Genomic DNA, 23,269 nt, shown 5'->3' with positions numbered 1-23,269 from the left:
AAAGCGATCCTAACATTTCTTAAAAGTGACCATTAAAGATCACAGATCTAGAGCTGGTAAGGCATCAGGCATGCAGGCATCAGAAACCTAGTTAGGCTCCCTATTTTCAATAGCAAGCAGCATGTATAAATACAATTTTAGAAAAACTAACTTTGAAGATAACACAGGAATGACTAACTCATTTTTTATATTCTGATTATATTAGCAATGGAGAAACAACTATAATACTCTTGTCCACCTTTTATGAACATTAGGCAAAAGTTCCAGCATCAGATTTATGGCAGGAGCAAATGAAAATGCAGTCTTAAGTTCCACAAAGGCAGAGACTAATCAATGCACTTGGTAGGCACAATATTTCTTATATTAAATTGTCATTGTGTACAGACTTAGTGATTAAGGTGATATGTCACCTACAAGTGTAGAATTATCCATCAGAACCCAGACAGAATTTTAAATTAGAAAAGATGAATCAAATGTAAAAAACAAATTTATTGCTCTATAACAACATCAAAACCTAATGAAAGAAAAATCAAAGGTTTTCCCAAATGCTAGAGAGGTTTCACTATTCTGAACTAAAAATTTTAGTTCTACACCAAACTTTGTAGAGAAAGTTTTGTTTAATGGACAAGTTGTTCAAATGAGCTTAAGTTAAAATGGCTGTATTTTCCCAAGGCAGCTTTTATTCCTATAAGCAATTCCAAATGTCCTTTAAATTTAACTCTCTTAGCATGAGAAAACATCAGGATTTCAGCTTGGTATTTTAAGTTATGTCAAGAAGACATGTTTATTTGTAGTATTAAAACTCCCCATTAAGTGAAACATTTTACAGTTACCTATAAACATTTCATTTAAAACTATTTACAATTTGTATTATGGAAGATTTGTATATTGTAACCAATTAAGTTATAGAAAAGTTACATAAACAATATAGGTTTGATGTCCAATCCTTTACAAATATGAAAAATCGCTACCACTAGGTTATCAAATCGTCAAGTATAAATAGAATGAGGTCAGCAATATGTAAGATGAGGCACTTTTTAACAATCACCCAAAAAGGTAGTTGTGTACAAAACTATAACAGAAATTGCTCTTAATATTCATCTAGTCCTAAACTTTAGAAATGATTCATTGGAGACTCTCTACATATAGTCTTATATATGCCTTATCTCTCTTGGCTCTCTGCCTTGACTTCATCCAAGGCAACATTGCTAGGAAGTACATAAGAAATAAAGGCATCACTAGATTCCATTTAATGTGCAATGGTACATAAAAATGAAAAACTTCTAGTGGTACACGTGTTTCATAAAATAAATGCTATGCTTTCTCAGGATTAACACCCAGAAAACTATATATTTAAACACAGTAATCTCCCAAAGTCAAAATCAAATCTATTTCTAGACAAAACAGAATCTCTAACTCTGTTTCCTTGACACACACACACACACACACAAAACCCCAAAAACCAGACTGACAGTACTCAGTTACTTTAACTATACAATTATATGTGCCATGTGTATTCTTATATAATCATTCAAATTTTAAACTATGCAGGGATATTTTTAAAGTAAATTTACTGATGCTTTAAGATTACAGCTCAAGATGACATCAAACTTTGGTTTCTCTGACTTAAGCCCACGTTCTCCAAATTGTTTTGAAGGATCCTTTAAGTAAATATACGTATTTTGCCATTCCAGCCATATTCCTCTTCCCTTTGGTATTTTTATACCTGAATCATCAACTCTACATATGTATTGAATACTTAGGTAGTGAACACAATGATCATTTATTAAATGAATGAAATAATAGGAATAACTTTATTTAATGACACTAAATGACTTTTCATTTCAAATACTATATTTTTACCTAATGATTAATGTCCATATAGCCACAATAAATGTAATGGTGACTCACAAATGATTCAGAGGGCATAAAAATTTTAGTGTGGTAAGGGATGAGACCTAGAAATTTTCAGTCCTATTATCCAATAGTTTGCAGGTAACATTTGTAGACAATTGAATCTTACGTCTATTCAAAAGTTAAAGTAAAATTCCTATTCCCTAGATAACCAGCTGTTCTCTAATAAAAATATTACATAATACAAACATGGGCACTTCAAAATCGATTTTTCCCAGTCCCTTGCATTTCAAATTTTTATTGTATTAAACTGATACTTTCTCAAAAACAGATAACCCTTATTATGACAGTTTCTCAATTTTAAAAAGTCAACTGTCAGCCAATAACATACAGGATATATTAAGTCTCCTAAAATCAGAAGCCAGCAAATTTTGAAACAAATGAAAATTCAAAATTCTTACATACTTAAAATGACAAAAATTAAATTTGGCAAAAGTAATGACTTTTATTTACAAATACATGTATCAAGATTACAATAGAAACACTAGTGAAACCATCTGAACAAAAGCAATGATTTATTGGTAATGGCATTAAAGGAAACATTGACAGTCTCTGGCTAGGGTCAAGCAATTATCCAGGAGCTGAAGATAAAGTGAAGATCCATTTTGATTGCAATAAGTTCTTTCCAGTGTAGTCTGTATCTTAATGGCTTTCTCCTTTCTTACCAACTACCTAGAAAGAAAGAAAAGTAACTTTAAATCCATAAATTGACTCAGAAACATGCATTTTCAAAACACAAACAAAACAACCACCCAAATTGGCATAAAATTTTGCCACAGCATCTTTTTGGCATGCAATCTATTTTCAGTGATAGAATAAATTGTGACCCCCAACTGCCAAAGAATAAATGGAACACATGCAGGCTTTTTCTGGCTTTCCACACAGTTTTCCAAGCAAGGTTGATGATTTAGAAAAGTTAACAAAACAAAAAGCTCTTATGAATGCAATAGAATATATCTTCCATACTATTAAAAAAAAGTTTTTTTAATTAAGTGCCTATTGAAAAAAGTTAAATTAGCTATATGCTAAATCCATCTTTTTAATACCATTGACATTTTTTCTAAATTTCCTCTACAGTGTACAGACATGCAATAAAAAGCCAATCAAACAAACTAATTTTTGCAGGAAGAGATGCTATTTTTCTTAATGTATACTGTTTTCTACTAGATTTCATTGTTTTCTTTGGGATTTGGCATACTGGCTCCAATAAATATATAAAGTTCAAAAAATGTAAGTAAAAGCTTGTTTCTGCCAAAAGACCTACAAGTCTATTTTTACATAAAAATATAAAATTTACATCACAATCACACTTAGTGCTAAAAGTCTACAATCAAATAAACTGGATTTTAATATAAATAGGTGAATATAAAATGCACTGCAATTTACCATTTATATATTATCTCCTGACAACAGCAGTTATTTTGTATCATACAACATTCATGCTAACTCTCCAATATACAGGATATCCCAAAAATCTTAGTGTGGCTTTAAGCTATCAAATTTTAGTTTTATTATTTCTTGTTACATTAATCTTTAACAGCTTAAAACTGCACTAAAACTTTTAGAACATGTTGTATATAACATAACAGAAGGTAAAAAAGTTCAGAATGCCATCCATTGGTTCAAAGGTCATTTACAATATGGGAGACCAGATGATCTTTAAGAGCCCTCCTGACTAGCATTTCAGTAGTCTAAGTACATGTTTTTCTCCTATCCAGGGGCAATTATTCTAGTTACTAACAAAACTAACATAAATCAAGAAACTATTAAAATACTAATAGTAGCACATAGAGTTTTAAGAATAGGAAATGGAAAAAGAAGTAAAGAATACTTAAGAACTACTAGGGGCAGTGAAAGAGATTCAATTGTGTTCAGAAGTCAATTAAGATAATTAAAAGCATTTATTGTTCACCTTTATTACTGTAGTAATAAACACAACAATAAGCTTTTGGATTAAGCAACATCACCCCACCAAACAACAAAACAAAACAAACCCCCCCCCAATATATTAAATATTAAAATGTTAGCAGATGTGTAACAGTGAAGATACAAATCTGCATACTGGTTTCACAGGTTGATACCTCTCAACTTGCCAATGTGTACTCTCTGCAAAAAAAAGAAATTAAGCATACCAGTACATTTGGATTTCCCACCCCCAAGCCTTGAGGGTTTTTGTTTCTTCTCTGAGCCCATACTTCATTCTACTGACTAACAGCATATGGTATGTATCAGTGCTAAAAATTTCGTTTTTTAGAAAAGATTCCAACAGCCTTCGATTTTACTATTAGCCTTACCCTACATTTGGCCCTGAGCTTTTTGTTATGTAAGATACATAGTACATCTTTAATCTACGTTTTTTTTAAGTTTAAAATAAACATAAGTTAAATAAAAACAAATAAGAAACAGCTACTTTTAGGAAAGCCTAATCAGGGTACAAAAAAAATCAGGGTACAAAATCAATCAGAAATGAGATTCTCTTCTCTCCTCACTCTTCTATAGCTTTCATAGTCTACCCAAAACATTTTGTGAGTACAAAAGAATATGAAAATGCTATTATGGGTTAAGCAATATTTAATATGCTAAATGAAATCAACTAAAGAATACATGATATCCTAAAACAAAAACAAAAGCAGCCTTCAGGTCTAATTATTTCATATCACATTAATTTAGCAAATATAAAAATTAGCTAGAATTGTACTTCAAATTGTAATTTGAAGTGCAACTTCTTAAAATGCTTTATGAAATTAAGTACAAAACAGTAGAAAATTAAAAATTAACAGAAAGCAGTATAAGACAGATGGTATGGTAAATAAATAAAAGCACTTAGTTGTAAAGAAAACAAAATTAATAGCCCAAGTGAGAGAAATGACTAAGATGGGAATTGAAGAGAGATGGTTGATGAAATATAGATACAAGAAGGCTGATCCAGATGATAGGAGCTGTAGAGAAGGCTCTTGCACCAACAATGGTGATATTGTGGAAAGGGTGAGAGCAGACAGGTGCTAGATGAGCAGAGAAGCAAGGAGGGGAGTAGAGTGGGACAAGATCAATCTTTATGTTACTTCATTAAAAAAAATCTTCTGTGTTTTTAGTTCATTTGAGTTGGATTAATCAGCTGAAAAATAAACAAACAGAAGTGTTACAAAAATAGCTGGTAAATGTGAGTGGCCAATTTAGAGAATAAGGGGAAGTATAGTTTCACTACAGTAATAAAAACTCGCTTGGCTTTTTATATGAGTATCATTTCCACATACAAATAGACAGAAGCAGCTACATTTTTGCTCATCTTGAAACACTTACTTTTTACTCATTTAAAGACAACTATAATTTTTGATTTTAAGAAAAAGTAGTGAGACAAAGCAACCTACATGAACAGCACATTTTAGTACCAAAAATCCCCACTCTAATTTCCCTACCTAATATTACTGTAACAATACAATTTGTAATCAATAGTGCTAATTTTATCCACTCGTTAATTTCAAACAATTCTTATGTCACTTGAAAAATCACATAATGGCATGTGGGAATGGGGGAGGAAAAAATATTTTAAGAGAAAAAATTTTGTTCATATTCCATTGTATACTTTTAGCACTGCTGGAACTTTTACTCTCAAAGATAGTAATGTTAATTATACAACCCCAAAAAAATTAAGCTAAAAATTTTATTTTCTGCTTTTCAGCAATATTATAACCAAAAAAAAAAAAACAACCCACTATTTACTTCACTATACACATCAAATATTTTTTAGTATCCTGAAGAGAACTCCCCCTAGGTTAATTTTAACTCGACAAAAAAAAATTTTAGACCATTTAAATGTGGACTAAGTAATAAACATGGCCCCATCAGGAAGTCTCATGCTTTCCTGATTCTATGATTTTGCTCCTGCCATTTATATTAATTTATAAAAGCCCATGGCACTGTGGCTTTTTGTTTATCTCCTTTGATGCTTTTTAAGCATACAAACATTTGCTGAATGAATGACATAGCCTCTCTCCACTCCTAATTAAAAAGACTTGGCTGAAGTTCTATTACTTTACCACAAAGGCTTCCTAGAGAATTTTTTCTTTTCTCAACTTCATAGCACTGTCTCTATACCAATCACGTAGTACCTCTGTGACATTTCTTTTACTATTGGCTGGGTTACTTTCTAAATCTGTAATTTAATTTTCCAAATATTTACACCTTTGCCTTCATAACTAGACCAGAAATTCTTCAGTTAACAGGAATCTTTTAGATTTCATTTCATCTCTAGTAGTTAAATAAAGCATAAGTGTTGAGTAAATGTCTACTTTTTCATAATAAAATTCATTTTTAATGCATAAATGATTCTTGACTATAGAATGCCAACTGTCAATTCTAAAGAAAAACTCAAAACAAATGTCATAAAATCTCTACTTTTTGACCAACTTTTGCAAAAATCTTTACTATAAACAAGTAACTATAGTAAAAAAAGGAGGAAAATATGTAATATTTAATAAGGTTAAATAGGTCATCAATTCACATTCACTGAATACTACACTAATAGTATAGGAATGGAGAGGCAAAACATAAAAACGTTTGAAGAGTATAAAGTAATTTAAATAATAAGGGCATAAAACAAACAAGCTAATGAGATGACTGTAGCAAATTTCTAAAATTAATAGGCACACAAGTCAAGGATAGTGTACTCGTAATATGTTATTGGCCAACTTGAAGGATGTAAAGGAAGAGAAGAATACTGATGTAGCAAAAGAAAATAAAGACGACTAGACTAGATGTGAGGGATAATGAAAGTAAATGTATAAAGACCATGGAGATATGGCAAATATACAAGTAGAACAAGTATGGATAGATGAGAGATGAAAAGGTAAAAGGTATATACGACGTTTATATGTGAAATCAACCATTAGTGTAAATTGTGATGAGTGATGTAAGGGGATGGAGTAAGAAAATTAGAAATATAAACATACGCCTTTTATAGTTATTAATAACCCATAAAGAGACTATAAGCAAGGACTTTGGGGGAGTGGGGGACATTGGAGAACTCCAAAGTATAGCTAAAAGTCATTTAAATAAAATGCCATCTGACTTATATGCAGCCAGTCAACTGAAAAATGTTTTTATTGTTCACACCATATCCCAAGGTTACACTTTTTTAAGCCTTCATTTGGTTCAACATATATAGGTATACAGTTATAAATCCTGTTTGAAATGGTAATGTGGTTCCAGAAAGTTAATCATGCTTTGAACTATGAAAATACTTGGGTATTTGATCATAGACTTGTAGATGCAGTCAGCCCAACCCTCTTTTTTCCAGATAATAAAAGTGATGCCCAAGCAGGATAAGTTGCCCTGAAGCAGGGCTGAGATTTGAATCCAAGCCCTCTGACTCCAAATTGAGCAGTCTTTCCAGTATTCCATGGCTAGTCAACTATACCCAGCTAAGTTATGTATCAATGTTTTGAGTTTTATAGAAACATGTGATTTAAGAAATCATTTACAGAAGAGGAACTGAGCATCCCCCATTCCTGAACTATTTGGCCTTCTTACCTCTGTTCTTTGGAACTTGCCCTTCAAGACTCTGTTCAGCTCACATCCTTTCCAGATTTGCTGATTCCTGGTTATTAGTGTCTCCCAACTCCATCCTAACTCACCCCTACTTACTCTTCTGCCTTAATTTTGTATATTCCCTCAACACTTATTTGTGAACAAATATACCCCTCATAGGAAGCAATTTTTGTGTTTCTACTTGAAATGCCACAACCTGGGATGTGGTAAACACTTCAATGTTTTTATAAATAGATTAATTTAGATTTTGTGTTACTTCTGGTGATGATCAAGTTCCATGATTCATTCTAGAGACCCAAGTTTGAAGTGGTTACTAGCCTACTACTATTAACAACAAATAGTTTTCTTAAGATGAAGTGATGTGTGCTCCATACTGGGAGGATGTCACTCCTAGAAAAAACTTCTATTTAAGAATGAAGCTCTAGGACCCCAAAGCTTTCAAATATATTTTATGAGTTCTTATTAAGTCAATTAAAATAAAATTATAAGTTGTCTTTTTACATAAGGAATAAATACTGCAATAGCTGAAAATTAATTTAAAAAGTTTCATCTTGTGAAATGCCTTGAGTCCATTTTTCTTTTGAAAATTCAGTACTTCTGCACAATAAATTCCTCAAATTGCAATGTTTTTAAGATACATCTTGAAATAGAACAATAATAAAAATCTCTGCACCACTGCAACTTTTAAGGTGTTCATTACAACCAAGTGCTACCACTTGGCAGTCAAATCAATCCACTTCTTTTAAGCTCTAAGTGCTAGCAATATTATGTCAGCCACCTTTCTATCATTCACCCTGTAACTTGTCTAAAGTGAGATTAACAAATACCTAGCATAGCAAGAAGAATTAGATATTAAAGATAATAGCTATCTAATACAGTACGGTGCCTTTTAGTTGATGAGACAACGTATCTTATCTGATTATATAACTTCAGTTCTTCTGTAGGAACTCCAATTTTATTTTTAAATCTTCCTAAAAATCATTTAATTAATTAATTTAGAGTAGTTTTCCATGATACATGATTTGTATTCTTTCCCTCTCCTCCTCTCACACCCCTCCTGTAGCCAATGAGCAAGTCAACTGGGTTTTACATGTATCACTGATCAAGACACATTTCCATATTATTAATATTTGCACTAAAGTGATCATTTAGAGTCTACATCCCTAATCATATCCCCATCGAACCATGTGATCAAAGAAATGTTTTTCTTCAGTGTAGAAACTCCAATTTTAAATTGTTCCAGCATAGAAGACCTGATTGTATCCCTTTAAAGTAGCAAATTAAATGTGTATATATTTTCTTTAAATAAGGAATAATTCTTTAGGCTCTATGTTTCTTCTGGGAAATTATTATTTTGAGAAAACTTACTCGTTTGAAGTCATTCATATTTGTTGCTTGAACTGGAGTACCAATAAATGTAAAATATGAAACTCTTGTTGTTTCTTCTTCACCTTGATTGGACTGAACAAATAACTAAAATAAAGAAAGAGGTTTTTGATACCTACATTTAACCAATGAATTTCTGATAAACATACAATAAGTTAGGTTGTTTATTTTTTCATTTTCTAAATAATTTCTTTGAGGTTACATCTAAATTGCATTACAATTGTAAAAGCAAATGATGTTAAAGAAAAAATGAAATTTAAAGAATGGGTTGCTGCTATCATCATCATCATCATCATCATCATCATCATCATCATCATACTTTTTAAGGGCCTCCTTGTATCATGACCTTTATTCACTTAGTTCTTATAGTCCCCACCCAGACTCTCTAAGAACTGGCATAGTTACCTAGACATACAAAGACAAAACAAGAAAAAAAAAACAAACAACAAAGGCTTATGCCTTAATAAAAGAAAATAACTGTTGACAGAATGGCAGAATTTCTGATGCTGTTAGAACACATTTTCAAAAGGTTCATGTAGAATTTAAACTCCTTGAAGGCAGGGGTCATTTTTATTTTTGTGTTTGTATCCATAGCACCTAACACAGGGCCTGGCAAATTACTGTTCAGTCATTTTAGCATTAGCCTTGCATATATGTGCTTAAATGTTGTTGAACTTAACAATGTAACTCTTCAGATGCCTCAGAAGGGATGCCAGGTCTTTTCAATTCTAAATTCGAATTAGGCTAAATTAGGCTACCTGATATTTAAATTCTTTACAATCTTTAGAAAAAAATTAATTAAAAATAGTATATTAATCAATAAGGCAAAATGAGTTTTATTTTTAATTTTAGTATATTTTTCTCACTTTGTACCACAAAGCTTATGTCCCAATGGGCAAAAATAGAAAACTGCAGAAGTCATAGTATCCATATGTGGAAGCCATTGAAGGCTTCTTCCATATACTCTCCAACTACAAATCATCTAACACCCATATACTGTTTTAAGTAGAAAGATAATCAATTGGAAATCTCATTTTAAAGAAACATGAGGATAACTTTCTACTTCGGGCAAGAACATAATAACATACAGGATTTAGAGTTTAAAAAGGGAAGTTCAAATGCTACAAAATATAGGACCTGTTTTCTCTTGAAAGATTCAATATTTAATTTTTTTGTTTTTTCTTAGTTTAACTGTTGAATGATTCTAACTCCTGCTTTTTTGGATTCACCTGATGCACAGTAAATTTTGTTACAGCCCTTTATTTTTAATCTGAATATGTCTATGTTTTTTAGGTGCGTTTCTAAAAGTAAGCAACTAATTGTAAAGTCTTTTTTTCCTTATCTAATCTGATTACTTTCATTATTTTTGAATTATTTAATCTAGTCACATTTAAAATGATAAGCATTAAGTTTATATTTTATCCATTTGTTTCTAATATTGTTTTCCTTCCTTAATTTTAAAAATTCCTATTCTTTTTTAAAGTCAGGACTTGTTCCCATCAATTAATTCTTAATCTACTTTAAGGTAAACCAATTCCCACAGACTCTCATTTACTCTCATTCTCTAGTTCTTTCTTTTATATAGTTAACCTATTTTTTCATACTAACTATAAAGCACTATAAAAACGTTCTCCTCAAAACACTCCTAATGTTACTCATATTTTATAGATAACAAAAACTGAGACTCAAGCAGATTTCTTTAGGTGATTTGCCCTGGTGGCTAGAAAGTGATAGTAGTAGTAGAAGTAAATAATAAGAACCAGCATTCACAAAGGGTCTACTATGTGTCAAGAACATTCTAAATTCTACTAATAAGCACTTCACATTTGACCCTCAAAACAACCCTGGTAGAGAGGTGCTCTGATTCCTATTTTATAATTGACAAAACAGAGGCAAATAGAATTTAAGTGACTTGCCCAAGGTCACACAGCCAGTTAGTGTTAGAGATCAGATTTCAATTCTAGTCTTCATGACTATAGGCTCAATATTCTATCTGCTACACCACCCAGCTGCCTATATAGTGTGTGTATTAAGTCCAGGACTTTTTTCCCCACTCTTTTTAAAGTCTATTAGTATCAATGCTTTTTCTGCAACACTGTTGATAAACAATCATCCAGGATCCAGACGGGATCTCTGCATCTCTAAATAGAGTTCTAATTGTTTAAATTTTACAACAATCTCTGTAATTTTTACCCTTCCAGTCCAAATTCTGCCCTCTACAGTTACATGGAAGTTTTAAAGAATTAAATATATCTTTAAAAGTAATTTACTTTTTAAAAGGTTGATCCAAGTTACACTAACATTGTCCACATGTATTTTATGAGACCTCAAAATAGGCTAAGGGATAATTTTTCCCCCAACAAGTATGCCTACATCTCTGCGGATAGGCGAAGAATTCACAAATTTAAGAAAGAAAAATTAAATTAGTCTAGTATATATAGATTGGAAGGCTGAAGGTGAATGGCTAGTTACAATGATTTTAGAATCATTATAATTTAAATATTAACTGTCATTAACAAATCTTTTCTATGCTTTCATGAAATATTACTTACAGTTACACTGTTAACATTTTGGAATTTTACATAACGAAGTTGGACAATACCATCTTCTTTAATATCATCTTGTGTTAGTTCCAGGGCTTGAGTTGGTTCACTTCTTTCTGCCTCTTCAAAATCCATAGATCGGGGTAGATTGATAAAGATTTTTATATATTTAGGACCCTGACCTACAAAAAAAAAAAAAGGATATTTTTTAAACCTCTGGATCAGAAAGTTTTAGGGAAACTTTTATATAGTTTCCTAATATTCAATAGTTATTTAAAGATTTAAGAAGTGATATAAGTAGGGGCCTACAAGCAAGAAGGCTTTAAAATTAAGACAGAGATGACTAAATTTACCAAATTTCATTTTAGGGATTTGAAACCATATTTTTAATGGGAAATTAATATTAATAACTCACTCTAACTCTTGGGGCATACTAAAATTCCTATTTCTAAAATAATTTTGGAGGGAGAGAAATGAGAAATTTAGCTGATAGGGGAGTCTTATGTTTCAAAGACTTTAGAACTGAACAGGACATGAGATCTAATTCAATATTTATTTTACAGATGAGGAAACTAAGGCCTAGTGAAATAAAATTAAATAACCCAGATCCCAACAAGTTTTCTACAGCATTTTTTTTGTTTTAATGTTTTAAATTTGTAGAGTAAACTAATTTCAAATGGTACAGTTTAATAAACAGACAAAATATCTAAAAAGACAGAGGAAAATACAAGTGACATTAGGAGTATAACTTGAAACCCAATTGGCTTTTTTTTTTTAAAAAAAGGTCACTAAGCTAACTTTTCAGAATTGAGAAACTGTTTATTTGTTCAAAAACGTTGATACCTTCTATGATAGTCAAAGTTACCTTTTTTTGCTCATAACTTTAATATCTGATGATCTCAAAACAAGTGATTATTTCTTGTTAATCCAGAGTCTTAAATATGAACTAGTTACCTAATCTATTATATGAAAAAAAATTTCCATACTTAATAAGGAAATGTAAATTTGGGCCTATTCTGAATCCTGAGAAGTTTGGGTTTTTCAAATCATCAAGGGGGATGAAAACTTTCCATCAAAGGCTCCAAAAAACCCCACCAACAAACTTTATGCCTTGGATACAGTTTTTAAAATATATCACAGTCAAGTTTAAACATATTTCTCCTTTGTAATGTCCAATTTTAAAATGCTCATTTTCTAAAAAGAAAATGCTACTTTCCTATAAACAGACTGATCCAAAATCATAAACTCCCATAACTAACCACTTGTAATCAAATTAATTACTTCTTAATTTCAAGTGAAAGATAAAATTGTGTTCATTCAACATTTGTTTAGAATGCAAACTATCTGCAGAGCATTGTGTTAGGCAACGGGAAGTAAAAAAAAGATTAGCTTAACATAGCAGGGTCTCTTGATACCATGAAGCTTCAATTTTTTATAAGTTTCTCATGAACTCTTAAAACAATGAAACCTGATTTCAACACTTAATAGCCTATCAAAATTTTATAACCACATGAAATCAAGAACATAAAAGTTTATTTTTAGATTTAACCTTTTGTCCACTTCAGCTAAAGTAGATGTACTACTCCAATGGATTTAAAGTCAATACTAGAATTCTGAATGCAAAATTAAGTTTATGTAGTGATTAGTAAATAGTACCCAGCAGTTCATATCATTAAAGATGGTCAAACACTCCTCACCTCCATGTAATTCTTCTTCATCAAAACAAAAAATTGAGTTAACTATAAGAAATTTTTAAAATGACAATCAATAGAAGGGTTATATTTTACTCACCATTATCTGGCCCTTGAAATTTCATGGAATAAAGCTTAACAGGTTGATTGAAAGCCACAGTAATAAGCAACTGTGAAGAAAATATAAGTTTCATCATCACAAAAAGTCTGAGCAGAGTGAATGGAAAAAAAATCTAGCATTTCAATTAACATAAAATGTCAAAAACTGGCAAAAAAAATATATTAGAGGTATGTATATTTTAACATTAAAATCTCATTGCCCAAAATAGGTTGGAAATGAGAAATGCGAAATAAGACAATTCTAGTGGCCCAATGGATAGAGCATCAGGCCTGGAAATGAAAGGTCAAATTGGATCTTAGATACTACCTAGCTACGTGGCCCTGGGCAAGTCATGTAACTCCAATCACCATGCATTTTACTGTTTTTCTGCCATGGAAATTATACTTGGTATCACATCTAAGACAGAAGAGTTTAAACCAAATCATTTTTCATCTCATAACCTTTTAAAGTAATAGAGAGAATAAAATAATGCAAACAACATAGAAAGACAAGCACACTTACATATTATTAATAGAACTGGGTATTAACTATTTTGAAAAATATTTTGAGAATACACAAGAAAAATGTCTCAAGTGTTTATAAACCTCAAAAACCCTCTGGCCATCCCATTACTAAGCAAGGTCAAAGTTGGGGGTAGCTGTGTAGTGCAGTGGATTAAGAGCCAGATTAGAGATGGGAGGTCCTAGGTTCAAATCTAGCCTCATATCATAGCTCTGTGACCCCGGGGAAGTCACTTAACCCCCATTGCTTAGCCCTTACCACTCTTCTGCCTTGAAACCAATACACAGTATTGATTCTAAAGTGGAAGATATGTTTTATAATCTATAGTGTGAAGTTTAAATTCTTTTGAGAGTAATTTCAGGATAAGAAATTTGCCACCTGCCCAGAATCCAGACAATGAACCTGTTTGGAGAAGGATCCATGAAGATGCCTACAGAAACCTACACTGCATCAAGAAGATCCACAATGAACTTCGGGGTACAGTTGATTGGACTGTGGGGAGTTGAATGCATTTGTTTAGAATGTACACTCTTATGCCAAAGGGGACTGCCCCCTAATTGGCTTTTTGCCAATGCGCCTAGCAATCACTGGATCATTGGTTTTGTCCTCTTTTCTTTTTATTCCCAAATTTCTGTAATTTAAAAGTCAGTTATGTTTACAAGAGCTTTCGGGGAGACCAGTCTCCCTCTGCTCTTCAGGGGGGAATGTGATATTGGAAATTTGGAGGTCCTTGAACTAATTTTGGAGTCCCTGATCTAAACTTCCTGTGGACATTTAGGGCTCTTTCAAACTACATTTCCCATGATCCAACTGGCTTCTTGTCTTATATGGTGATGTAAGACAGTTGTGTAATAATGTAAACAGAAGGATAAATAGTGAGGGTCTGGGTTGGTACTTGCTCTTTCCTGTCTTGGGAGCAGGAGCCAGGATGGGAGGAGGAGGCAACAGGGTGCAACTTTCAAACTAACTCTTAACAGGCACATGGCTTTATTTTTCTAATGGATACCAATAAATCTTTTAAAACCATAATATTTTTAAATCTATCCTTTTATATCCATTTTATTTCTTACAAGGGTTTAAAAAAAGGTCAAAGGAGAAATTCCAAGCATACTAAAATATTCATAGAATGTCTTGGTTGCAAAAAAAATGAAAATGAGATATATGTACAACAACTGGGGCAACTGGGGAACGGATAAACGAATTATAGCATATGAATATAACTGAATATATCCCACCATAGGAAAATATGAATACTGAGATATGAGAAATCCTTTGTAAAGTCTGCATAATGAAGCAAGCAAGTTCAGAAAAATAATAACACTAACAAATGTTATAAGGCAGTCGAACTTTCACTGTAACAATCTATTGTGGAAAACTATTGATGAAACATTTATCACTACTTTTAGAACAGAAGTTGGGGGAGAAGTCTTTGGAACAGTCACTGTAACATTTGATTTTCCTCATAAGTTTGAAGGTTGGTGCTATGAGTGAAGGAGAAATGACTGAAATAAAAACAATAAGTAACAAGAAAAGTTTTTTTTTAATGGATGGAGCAAGTTGTTTCAGCTCTTCCTAGAGTTAACCTTTCTCTTCCACAGAGCTATTATATTATACCCCAAAGAAAAGGCGCTCACTCAGAGGTGGGATGGAAGGAACAAGAAACACTGAGTATTCTCAATGTCCTACAAGAACCTATTTCACCTCACTCAGTGAAAGATTCATTTCAAACAAAAAAATACAGTTTCTCCTCTTTACATCTTGTAGACTCTGAATTTTGGCTATACATGTAAAAAAAAAACTCTCACATTGGAAAAATTAGGTTCTCTTGGCAGTCTTCTTTTGCCTGACATTCCATTTTCCTAGAATTAATGTGATACTTAATGGCATAAAAACTAGGTGCTCCAAGCAATATTTTTTTTGCTTAATATTGTATTTTCTTCCAGGAATTAACTTGTGGTACTCAGTGGTGTTCCACAAGGTCCTTCTCTAGCTCTCCTTATATCTTAATATACCAGATGACTGACTTTCTTTGTGACTTTCTTAAAATCCTTATCATAAGGAGCAACTAGATGGCTCAGTAGGTAAGAGTGCTAGGCCAGAGCTGGGAGGACCTGGGTTCAGATGTGATCTCAGGCACTTCTTAGCTCTGTGACCCTGGGGGAGTCACTTAACCCCAGTTGCCTAGCCCTTACTGATACTTGTATCAATTCTAAGACAGAAAGTTATGGATAAAAAAAAAATCCTTATCATAGTCGTGTATAGAAATTTTTTTTGCCCACTAGACTACAATTCTTTGAGGGCCTGCTATATTTAGATCTGCATCCCTCAAAGCTTTTAGAACAAAGCCTTGTAGATAGTAGATATTGAATAAGTGTTTGCTGAATTAATCAATATTTATTGGATTCAATCCAAGCAGCAATTATTGACTGTCTAGTACTGTTCTAAACAGCATTGGAGAGGCAACAAGTGGAAACTTTACCCCTCTCATAGAATCTTTCACACAGAAGCATCCAGATAAATAATTTCTGGTCTTGATATTTCTGTGTTCAAAGCCCTCAGTGATTCCCTAGGATGGAGATGGCAAACCTATGACATGTGTAGCCATTTTCGATGACATGGAGCTAGATGCCGAGGATGAAACATTTGCTGTAGTGTAGTGTAGACACTCTGTGCACTATAGATAACAATTCTACCTATATTAATTTACCTATTTTGGTTTATTAAATACAGTTGTATATTACAATCACACATTTTTGTTATTTAAACTATGAATATTGTGAAATTATGTTTTTTTCCCCCTTGAAGTGACACACCACCCAAGTTATGCTCGTTTTTTTGGTGAATTTTGACACACTGCCCTAGGACCTAGCAAATAAACTCTTTCATCTGGCACTAAAAAGACTTTTTTGATCTGATACTATCCTAATTTCATATTAGTGTGCTCTCACAGCCAAAGCAAATTGTATTACTTTGTTCCTCCAATATAAGTGGAATGTTCCTTCACTCCTTCCCTTAATTAAGTCCCTTCACTTATTTATTATAGTTTCTCTCTTTTTTTAAGGTTTAATTTTATTTTATTTTCCCTCCAATTACATGTAAAGTTTCCAACATTTTTTTTTTTAGCAATTTTTTTTTTAAACCCTTGTACTTCGGTGTACTGTCTCATAGGTGGAAGAGTGGTAAGGGTGGGCAATGGGGGTCAAGTGACTTGCCCAGGGTCACACAGCTGGGAAGTGGCTGAGGCCGGGTTTGAACCTAGGACCTCCTGTCTCTAGGCCTGACTCTCACTCCACTGAGCTACCCAGCTGCCCCTGTTTCCAACATTTTGAAACTGAGTCTCAAATTCTATCCCTCCCCTTCTCAACAGTTTACCCCCCTGCTGAGATGGTAAACAACCTGATATAAATTTTACATGTGCAATCATTTAAATTTTTTTCTATATTAATCCTTTTGAGGAAGGAAACTTGAAATGAAAAAAGTTTAAAAAGTTTGCATTGGTCTTGATTCAGACTCCATCCGTTCTTTTTTTTGGAAGCAGTTTATGTTTTTAAAGGATGGTAACTCAAATGCTACCAGGAAGCCTTTCCTGCTCCTTCAACAATCTCCCCCATGTAATACTGTATTAGCTGTGCCACTGTCATCCTTCTGCTCCTTAAAAGCTAAGAAGTTCTTTAGATTCCCAAGCATCTATCAATGTTTCGCCAACAATAGCAAACACTTAAGAAATGTTTGTTGTATTGCTAGATGAGCATACACAAAAGAAAAGATTAACCAAACAACTTGCTACCAACCTCATTCAATATCCACAACTGAAATACAATAGCAAAAATCAGTCTGTTACTTTTTTTTTTAACCCTTATCTTCTATCTTAGAATCAATACTAAATATAAATTTTAAGGCAGAAGAATGGAAAGGGTCAGGTTAACTGGGGTTTTAAGTCTAGGGTCTCACAGTCTGAGGACAGATTTGAACCCAGGGTCTCCCATCTCCAGACCTGGTGCTCTTCCACTACACTAACTAGCTACCTCTAGCATCAAAAAGCTTTAAAAAAATTAACTATAGTCAAGTGATTGGGAAATGTCTAAGTAAATTATGGTATGTGAATATAATTGTGCTGTAATAAAAAAAATATGAGGAATATAAAGATGCCTAGAAAGACTTCCATGAAGTGATGCAAACCAAATTAAGCAGAACCAAGGAAACAATATTCACAATGACTCACGACAATGGAAATGGAAAAAAAAAAAAACACCAAAAAAACAATTAATAGTGAATGCTGTAAGATCAGAAAGATCAAGCTCCTCAATTTCTGTTCCATGAGTGTGTAACATAGCACATATTGTCAGATGTTTTTCTATGATCAGTTTTTCTGTCTCTTTTTCTTAAAAACAAATAAGCAAATTTATTATATGGAATAGTTTTCTGAAAGGGAGGAGGGTATGGAGGGAATTTTAGGCAATGTAAAAACAAAAGACATCATTAAAATGTATTTTTTTTAAAAAGGGTAACTATGCTTAATGCCTCAACTTCTTTACATTCTATTACCTCTTTAAACTTTTGCAATCTGTCTTCTCCTACTACTCTACTGATACTGCTCCTTCCAAAGGTGAGCAATGACCTGTAATTCCAGGTCTAATTGAGCCTCCTAATTAGTCTGTTCATTTATTTCACAGATGCCAAGACTCTACATAAAAAAGTAAATTACCTACTTTCTGCACCTATATAAATAGTATTCCTTAAAGTCGGAAGACTAGCTCCCACAAATTAAATTCAGACCATGCACTTACTACTGATGTGATTATAGTCAAGTGTCAGAACTTCAGTTTATTCATCTGTAAAACAAGATGGCTCTTGAGACTCTCTTTTGGGTTAGAAATATGATTCTAAAATGTCATATCAGTATTGTCATTTGCTTACCTCATATTCCCTAAGAACTACAGTTCCTCATTCAAACTCCCAATGTGCCATAGCTTATGGCTGATCATATGGATAAATGAGTCCCTGTGCTTTGAAAAAATGTTTAGAAGACACCAAACAAAGCTATGAGAATATGGTCCTATTGCTTTATAGTGAATAAGAAATGTATATTCAGTCATAGGCTAAATTAAGACCTTCTACTACATAATTTTTCTTCCCTTCATCCTTCATCTCCCTCAATTAATTATAATGCCCAAAGACCCAAAGTGTAGAAGATTTATAAGTAGTAGCATTAAGAAGTACCTTGCCTCTCAAATCAATATAATCAACATAAATCAAGATAAATCAACACTATAACCATAGCAGGAATGATTTTTAGCCTGAACCATGACAGACCATTCAATTCTCCAAAACTTATTCCAGGCAAAACCTGAAATTCACACCAGACAAAATAATCAAGAAACCTGATGACAAACCAGACTGTCAAACAAAAAAAAGTCTCATTCCAGGAATTATAACCAAACCAACCAAAGAAGAAAGCAAAAGTATGAAAAATGATTACATACTCAAAGATCCACTAAAAGGAAGAAACTCAATAATAAGTGCAAGCAGAAACTCTCAAAGGAAAAAATAGATTTTCCTCGAGGTCTACTACATAAAGATCTAGAAGAAATTAAACAAAAAATTTTTAAATGAAATAAAAGCTCTTGAGGAAAAAATTAGATTAGAATAAACAACTTAGAAGAGAAATTGGTACACTTCAACCAAGAAATAGGATCTCTGAAAACCAGAACAGAAATCAATGACCACAAAAGACTGCAAGAAATATAAGAACAAAACCAGACCAAAAAGTCTGAAGAAATTTTAAGATGTCTGATATTAAAAAGTACAACTAACTTGGAAAATAAGATAGAGAAGGAAAACTTAAGGATCACTAGACTCTCTGAAAATGATTTTTTAAAAAAGGCTGGAGAATTTTATTGTAAGAAATCATAACAGAAAAGTGTAGATATTAAGACTCCAATGATCACCTCCTGAAAGGAACTCCAAAACTCAAAGTACCAGTAATATTATTGCCAAAATTATGAACTCTTTGTCAAAGAAAAAATATTGCACTTATCAAAAAGTGATTCAAAGTAAACAAGAACCAGTTTCTTTTTTTAATCACACAAAACCTAGCAGCAACTACTGTAAACAAGAGAAGACCTTGGAATACAATATTCTAAATGGCAAAAGCAAAGGATAAATATAGGCTTAAAATCAAGAATAAATTTTTCTGAAAAGCAGAGTATAATCCTAAAGATTTAACTAGAGAATGGCCAAATCGTGGTATAGTCAATTCTCAACATATTCTGTAAGTAACCTAATTTTCACTTTTGCATTGGCAACTATGAACAAAAAAGAAAAAAAAAAATGAGAGGACAGCTAGATGACTCAGTGAACAGTGTCAGCTCTGAAAGCAGAAGGTCCTGGGTTCAAATCTGGCCTCAAGACATTTCTTAGTCGTGTGACCCATGGCAAATCACTTAACTCCAATTGCCTAGCCCTTATTGCTTTTCTGCCATGGAGTCATATTAGCTCTAAGACAGAAGGTAATGATTAAAAAAAGAAATAAGAGAAAAAAAAAGAAAAAATGAGTGCAAGTTTGTAGAGTGTCTGATATCCTACTAGACACTTCACCGATCTTTTTTACTCTGTCTTTGTAAACTACTCCCCATTCATTTGTTGCATATTCACATTGCCTATAAAACTCAAATTTTGTATTTTAATTATGCCCCCAACCAAGAGTACAAGTCCTTTGAACTTTAAGCCCAAGTGTGCAAAGTCAGTGATCCAACTTAGTAAGAAAATAAAAATATTTGATATATTTTGTTTCAGAATGTCAATTTGCTGTTAGTGGTGAGTTTGGTGTTAAAGAATCCATGATTCATTATATCTATAAAAAAAAAGAGGCAAAATATTTATGGTACTGCAGATTTCATGTTATGAAAATTGAATATTGTCTGAAATCAATGTTTCTGGGATTTTTAAAAATTGAGATTTTAGCACAAAAAGTCACAGAATTCTAGGGAATTACTAGTGAGAAAAATGTTTTGCATGTTAATAATTTTATTTTATGTACTGCATTTTATGGATTATTTCATGGCTACGTTAGGAAAAGTACATATTATTATAACTAAAATTTTATTATAAAGAACTATATGCAGAAACTGTATTTTTAGCAACATCTAGATTACAGTTGAGATCACAGTTTTTAGTAGTTGTGGGAACCTAGCACACCATTTCCAACAGATTCAACATATCACCATTCACTTTTTTTGACTTTTACACTGGTTTCTAGGAATGTTATTCCCCTAAAAGTTAAGGATTGGTTGTATATGTACTGGAAAACTATTTTGTAGTAAAGTGAAGGGTATACTTTTTGAAAAAACTGCAAAGATTTGAATGAGTTGATTTGGAGTAAAATAAGCAGAACCAAGAGAACAAGTTATACTATAACAATGTAAAAATGAACAATTTTAAAAGACTTAAAAACTCAGTTTAATGAAAGATCAACCATGATTCTAGAAGACATAAAGGAGAGGTGATAAAGTAAATGTATAGAATGATACACATTTTTTTGGATATGGTCAATAAGGGAATTTATTTTTGTTTGACATTTATTGCAAGAGCTTAGCTTTCTTTGTCTTCTTGCCTTCTTTGGGGTGAGCAGGAAGGACAAAAAACAAATGCTTGTTAATTAGGTGAAAAAAATCCTACTTTGTAAAATTGAACTTTTAATAGAAAAGAGGACTTTCCTAATGAAAAGACCAGAGCTAAATATGAACTTTGAAATACAAACACAAGATTCCAGAGAAAACAGAAAGATACATTTATTTGAATAACTGCAGGGAGGGGAGCCAATATGGCAGCTTAGTAACAGCAAAAGCTAAAACAACTCTATTCTTCCAAACCAATCTTTAAAAAGTGCTTCAAAATGATAGGAATCAAAATCCAATAGCAAGACAGAGTCAGGGGGCTTTCTCACTGAACACAATTTGAAAGTAGGCAGAAAGTCGATTTTCACGGGCTAAGGGGGAAACAGAAACAAAACAACAAACAGAGGAATGCTGGCCAACCCCCTTTCCCCCACACACACTTATTATACTAGGTTCTGTGATTGGACTAACTTCGGGATCCCAGGATGGGGGCCACACTAGCTAAAGAGCATTTTAGATGAACCCCTTTTAAGTCCCAGACCCTGGCACCAACCCACAGTGAGGCCCAGAAGCCCATCAGGCTGGGCCCTTTCAAGCCTCCTCTGCAGTTGAAGACTTGGTCCCAGGGCAAATTAGTTCGCATTGCCCAATCCTGCAAGCAGTAGAGACAGAATCAGCAAGCACCTTGCAGAATTCACAGTCCAAAGACAAGAGAAAAAAATAGAGCAAACAACAGAAAAAACATGTAACCTATGAAAACTTCTACAGGGAAAAAAAGTAAAGAGCAGAAACAACAGAGGATGGTGAAATCCAAGCAAATATAAGCAAAAAAAAAAAAAAAAAAGGAATTAGTCTAAAGCTCTGAAAGAACTCAAAAAGAAACTAAAAAATCAAATAAGAGGCTTTGAAGAAAAATGTGAAAAAGAAATGAAAGTAATGTAAAAAGAAAATAATAGCTTAAAAATCAAAATTGGTCAACTGGAAAAATAGGCATAAAAATCCAATGAAGAAAAGAGTGGCATGAAAAGAATGGACCAAATGGAAAAGGAGAATCAAAAGGTCATGAAAGAAATCCAATCTATAAAAATTAGAACTGGGCAAACAGAAAGCTAATGACTTCATGAGACATCAAGAAATAATAAAACAAAATGAAAAGAATGAAAAAAATAGAAGAAAATATGAAATATCTCACTGAAAAAAACAACTGACCTAGAAAATAGAACCAGGAGAGACAATTTAAGAATTATTGGACTACTTCAAATTCATGACCAGAAAAAAAAAAAAAACAAACAAACTTAAAACATCATATTACAAGAAATTATCCAAGAAAACTGTCCTGATGTGCTTGATTAACAGGGTAAAATAGAAATCGAAAAAAGTCACAGATGGCTTCCTACAATAAATCCTCAAATGACAACTCCCAGGAATGTTATAGTCAAGTTTAAGAGCTCCCAGGAGAAGGAGAAAACACTACAAGTAGCCAGAAAGAAAAGGTTCAAATATCATGGAGACCCAGTCAGGATTACACAGAATCTAGTAGGTTCCACACTGAAGGACCAGAAGCCTTGGAATATGATATTCCAGAAGGGAAGGGAACTAGGTCTACAACCAAGAATTACCTATCAAAACTGACTATATTCTTTCAGGGGGAAGTATGGTCAGTTAATAAAATAGAAGATTTCCAAGCACTCCTGATGAATAACTGGAATAAGCTAAATTTTACCTGTTCATCACAGTCAGATTCCAAAAAGGAAGGGTCTTTGCGTAAACAGTTATCAAATCCATGCTCATCACTTTCATTAAGACATTCACAGCCAGCTTTGTTAATAAAGGGCATTAAATCCATCTGGAAAAGAAATTAAATTAAGACTTTAAGTAAAAGATCTAACACTCTAAGACCATAATAAAAATTTAGGGGAAAAATGAGTATAATACTTCTCATTATTTTTT

General features: G+C 32.7%; 1 protein-coding gene across 4 annotated transcripts in view; it reads right to left on the bottom strand.

Annotated features, from left to right (window-relative positions):
* Nucleotides 1–469: 469 nt before the first annotated feature.
* The window catches only part of TXNL1 (thioredoxin like 1), a 50,047-nt gene continuing 27,247 nt past the window's right edge, over nt 470–23,269 (bottom strand). The window contains exons 4-9 of one of the 4 annotated variants that reach the window (XM_044664608.1): nt 23,043–23,165; nt 13,182–13,251; nt 11,400–11,572; nt 8,830–8,934; nt 3,977–4,020; nt 470–2,586 (exon numbers count right to left, since the gene is read on the bottom strand). In XM_044664608.1, coding sequence (XP_044520543.1) covers nt 3,982–4,020; nt 8,830–8,934; nt 11,400–11,572; nt 13,182–13,251; nt 23,043–23,165 — 510 coding nt within the window. In that variant the 3' untranslated portion in view covers nt 470–2,586; nt 3,977–3,981. Of the gene's footprint in view, nt 2,587–3,976; nt 4,021–4,467; nt 5,030–8,829; nt 8,935–9,173; nt 9,253–11,399; nt 11,573–13,181; nt 13,252–23,042; nt 23,166–23,269 lie in introns of those variants that run through there. The other 3 variants (XM_044664618.1, XM_044664626.1, XM_044664634.1) reach the window with 3 other exon arrangements.

Source organism: Gracilinanus agilis, chromosome 1 (genome assembly GCF_016433145.1).
Source record: "Gracilinanus agilis isolate LMUSP501 chromosome 1, AgileGrace, whole genome shotgun sequence".
In the NCBI taxonomy this organism is placed as follows: domain Eukaryota; kingdom Metazoa; phylum Chordata; class Mammalia; order Didelphimorphia; family Didelphidae; genus Gracilinanus; species Gracilinanus agilis.
Note: the sequence above shows the minus strand (reverse complement) of the source record. Positions and strands in the feature narration are given on the sequence as shown.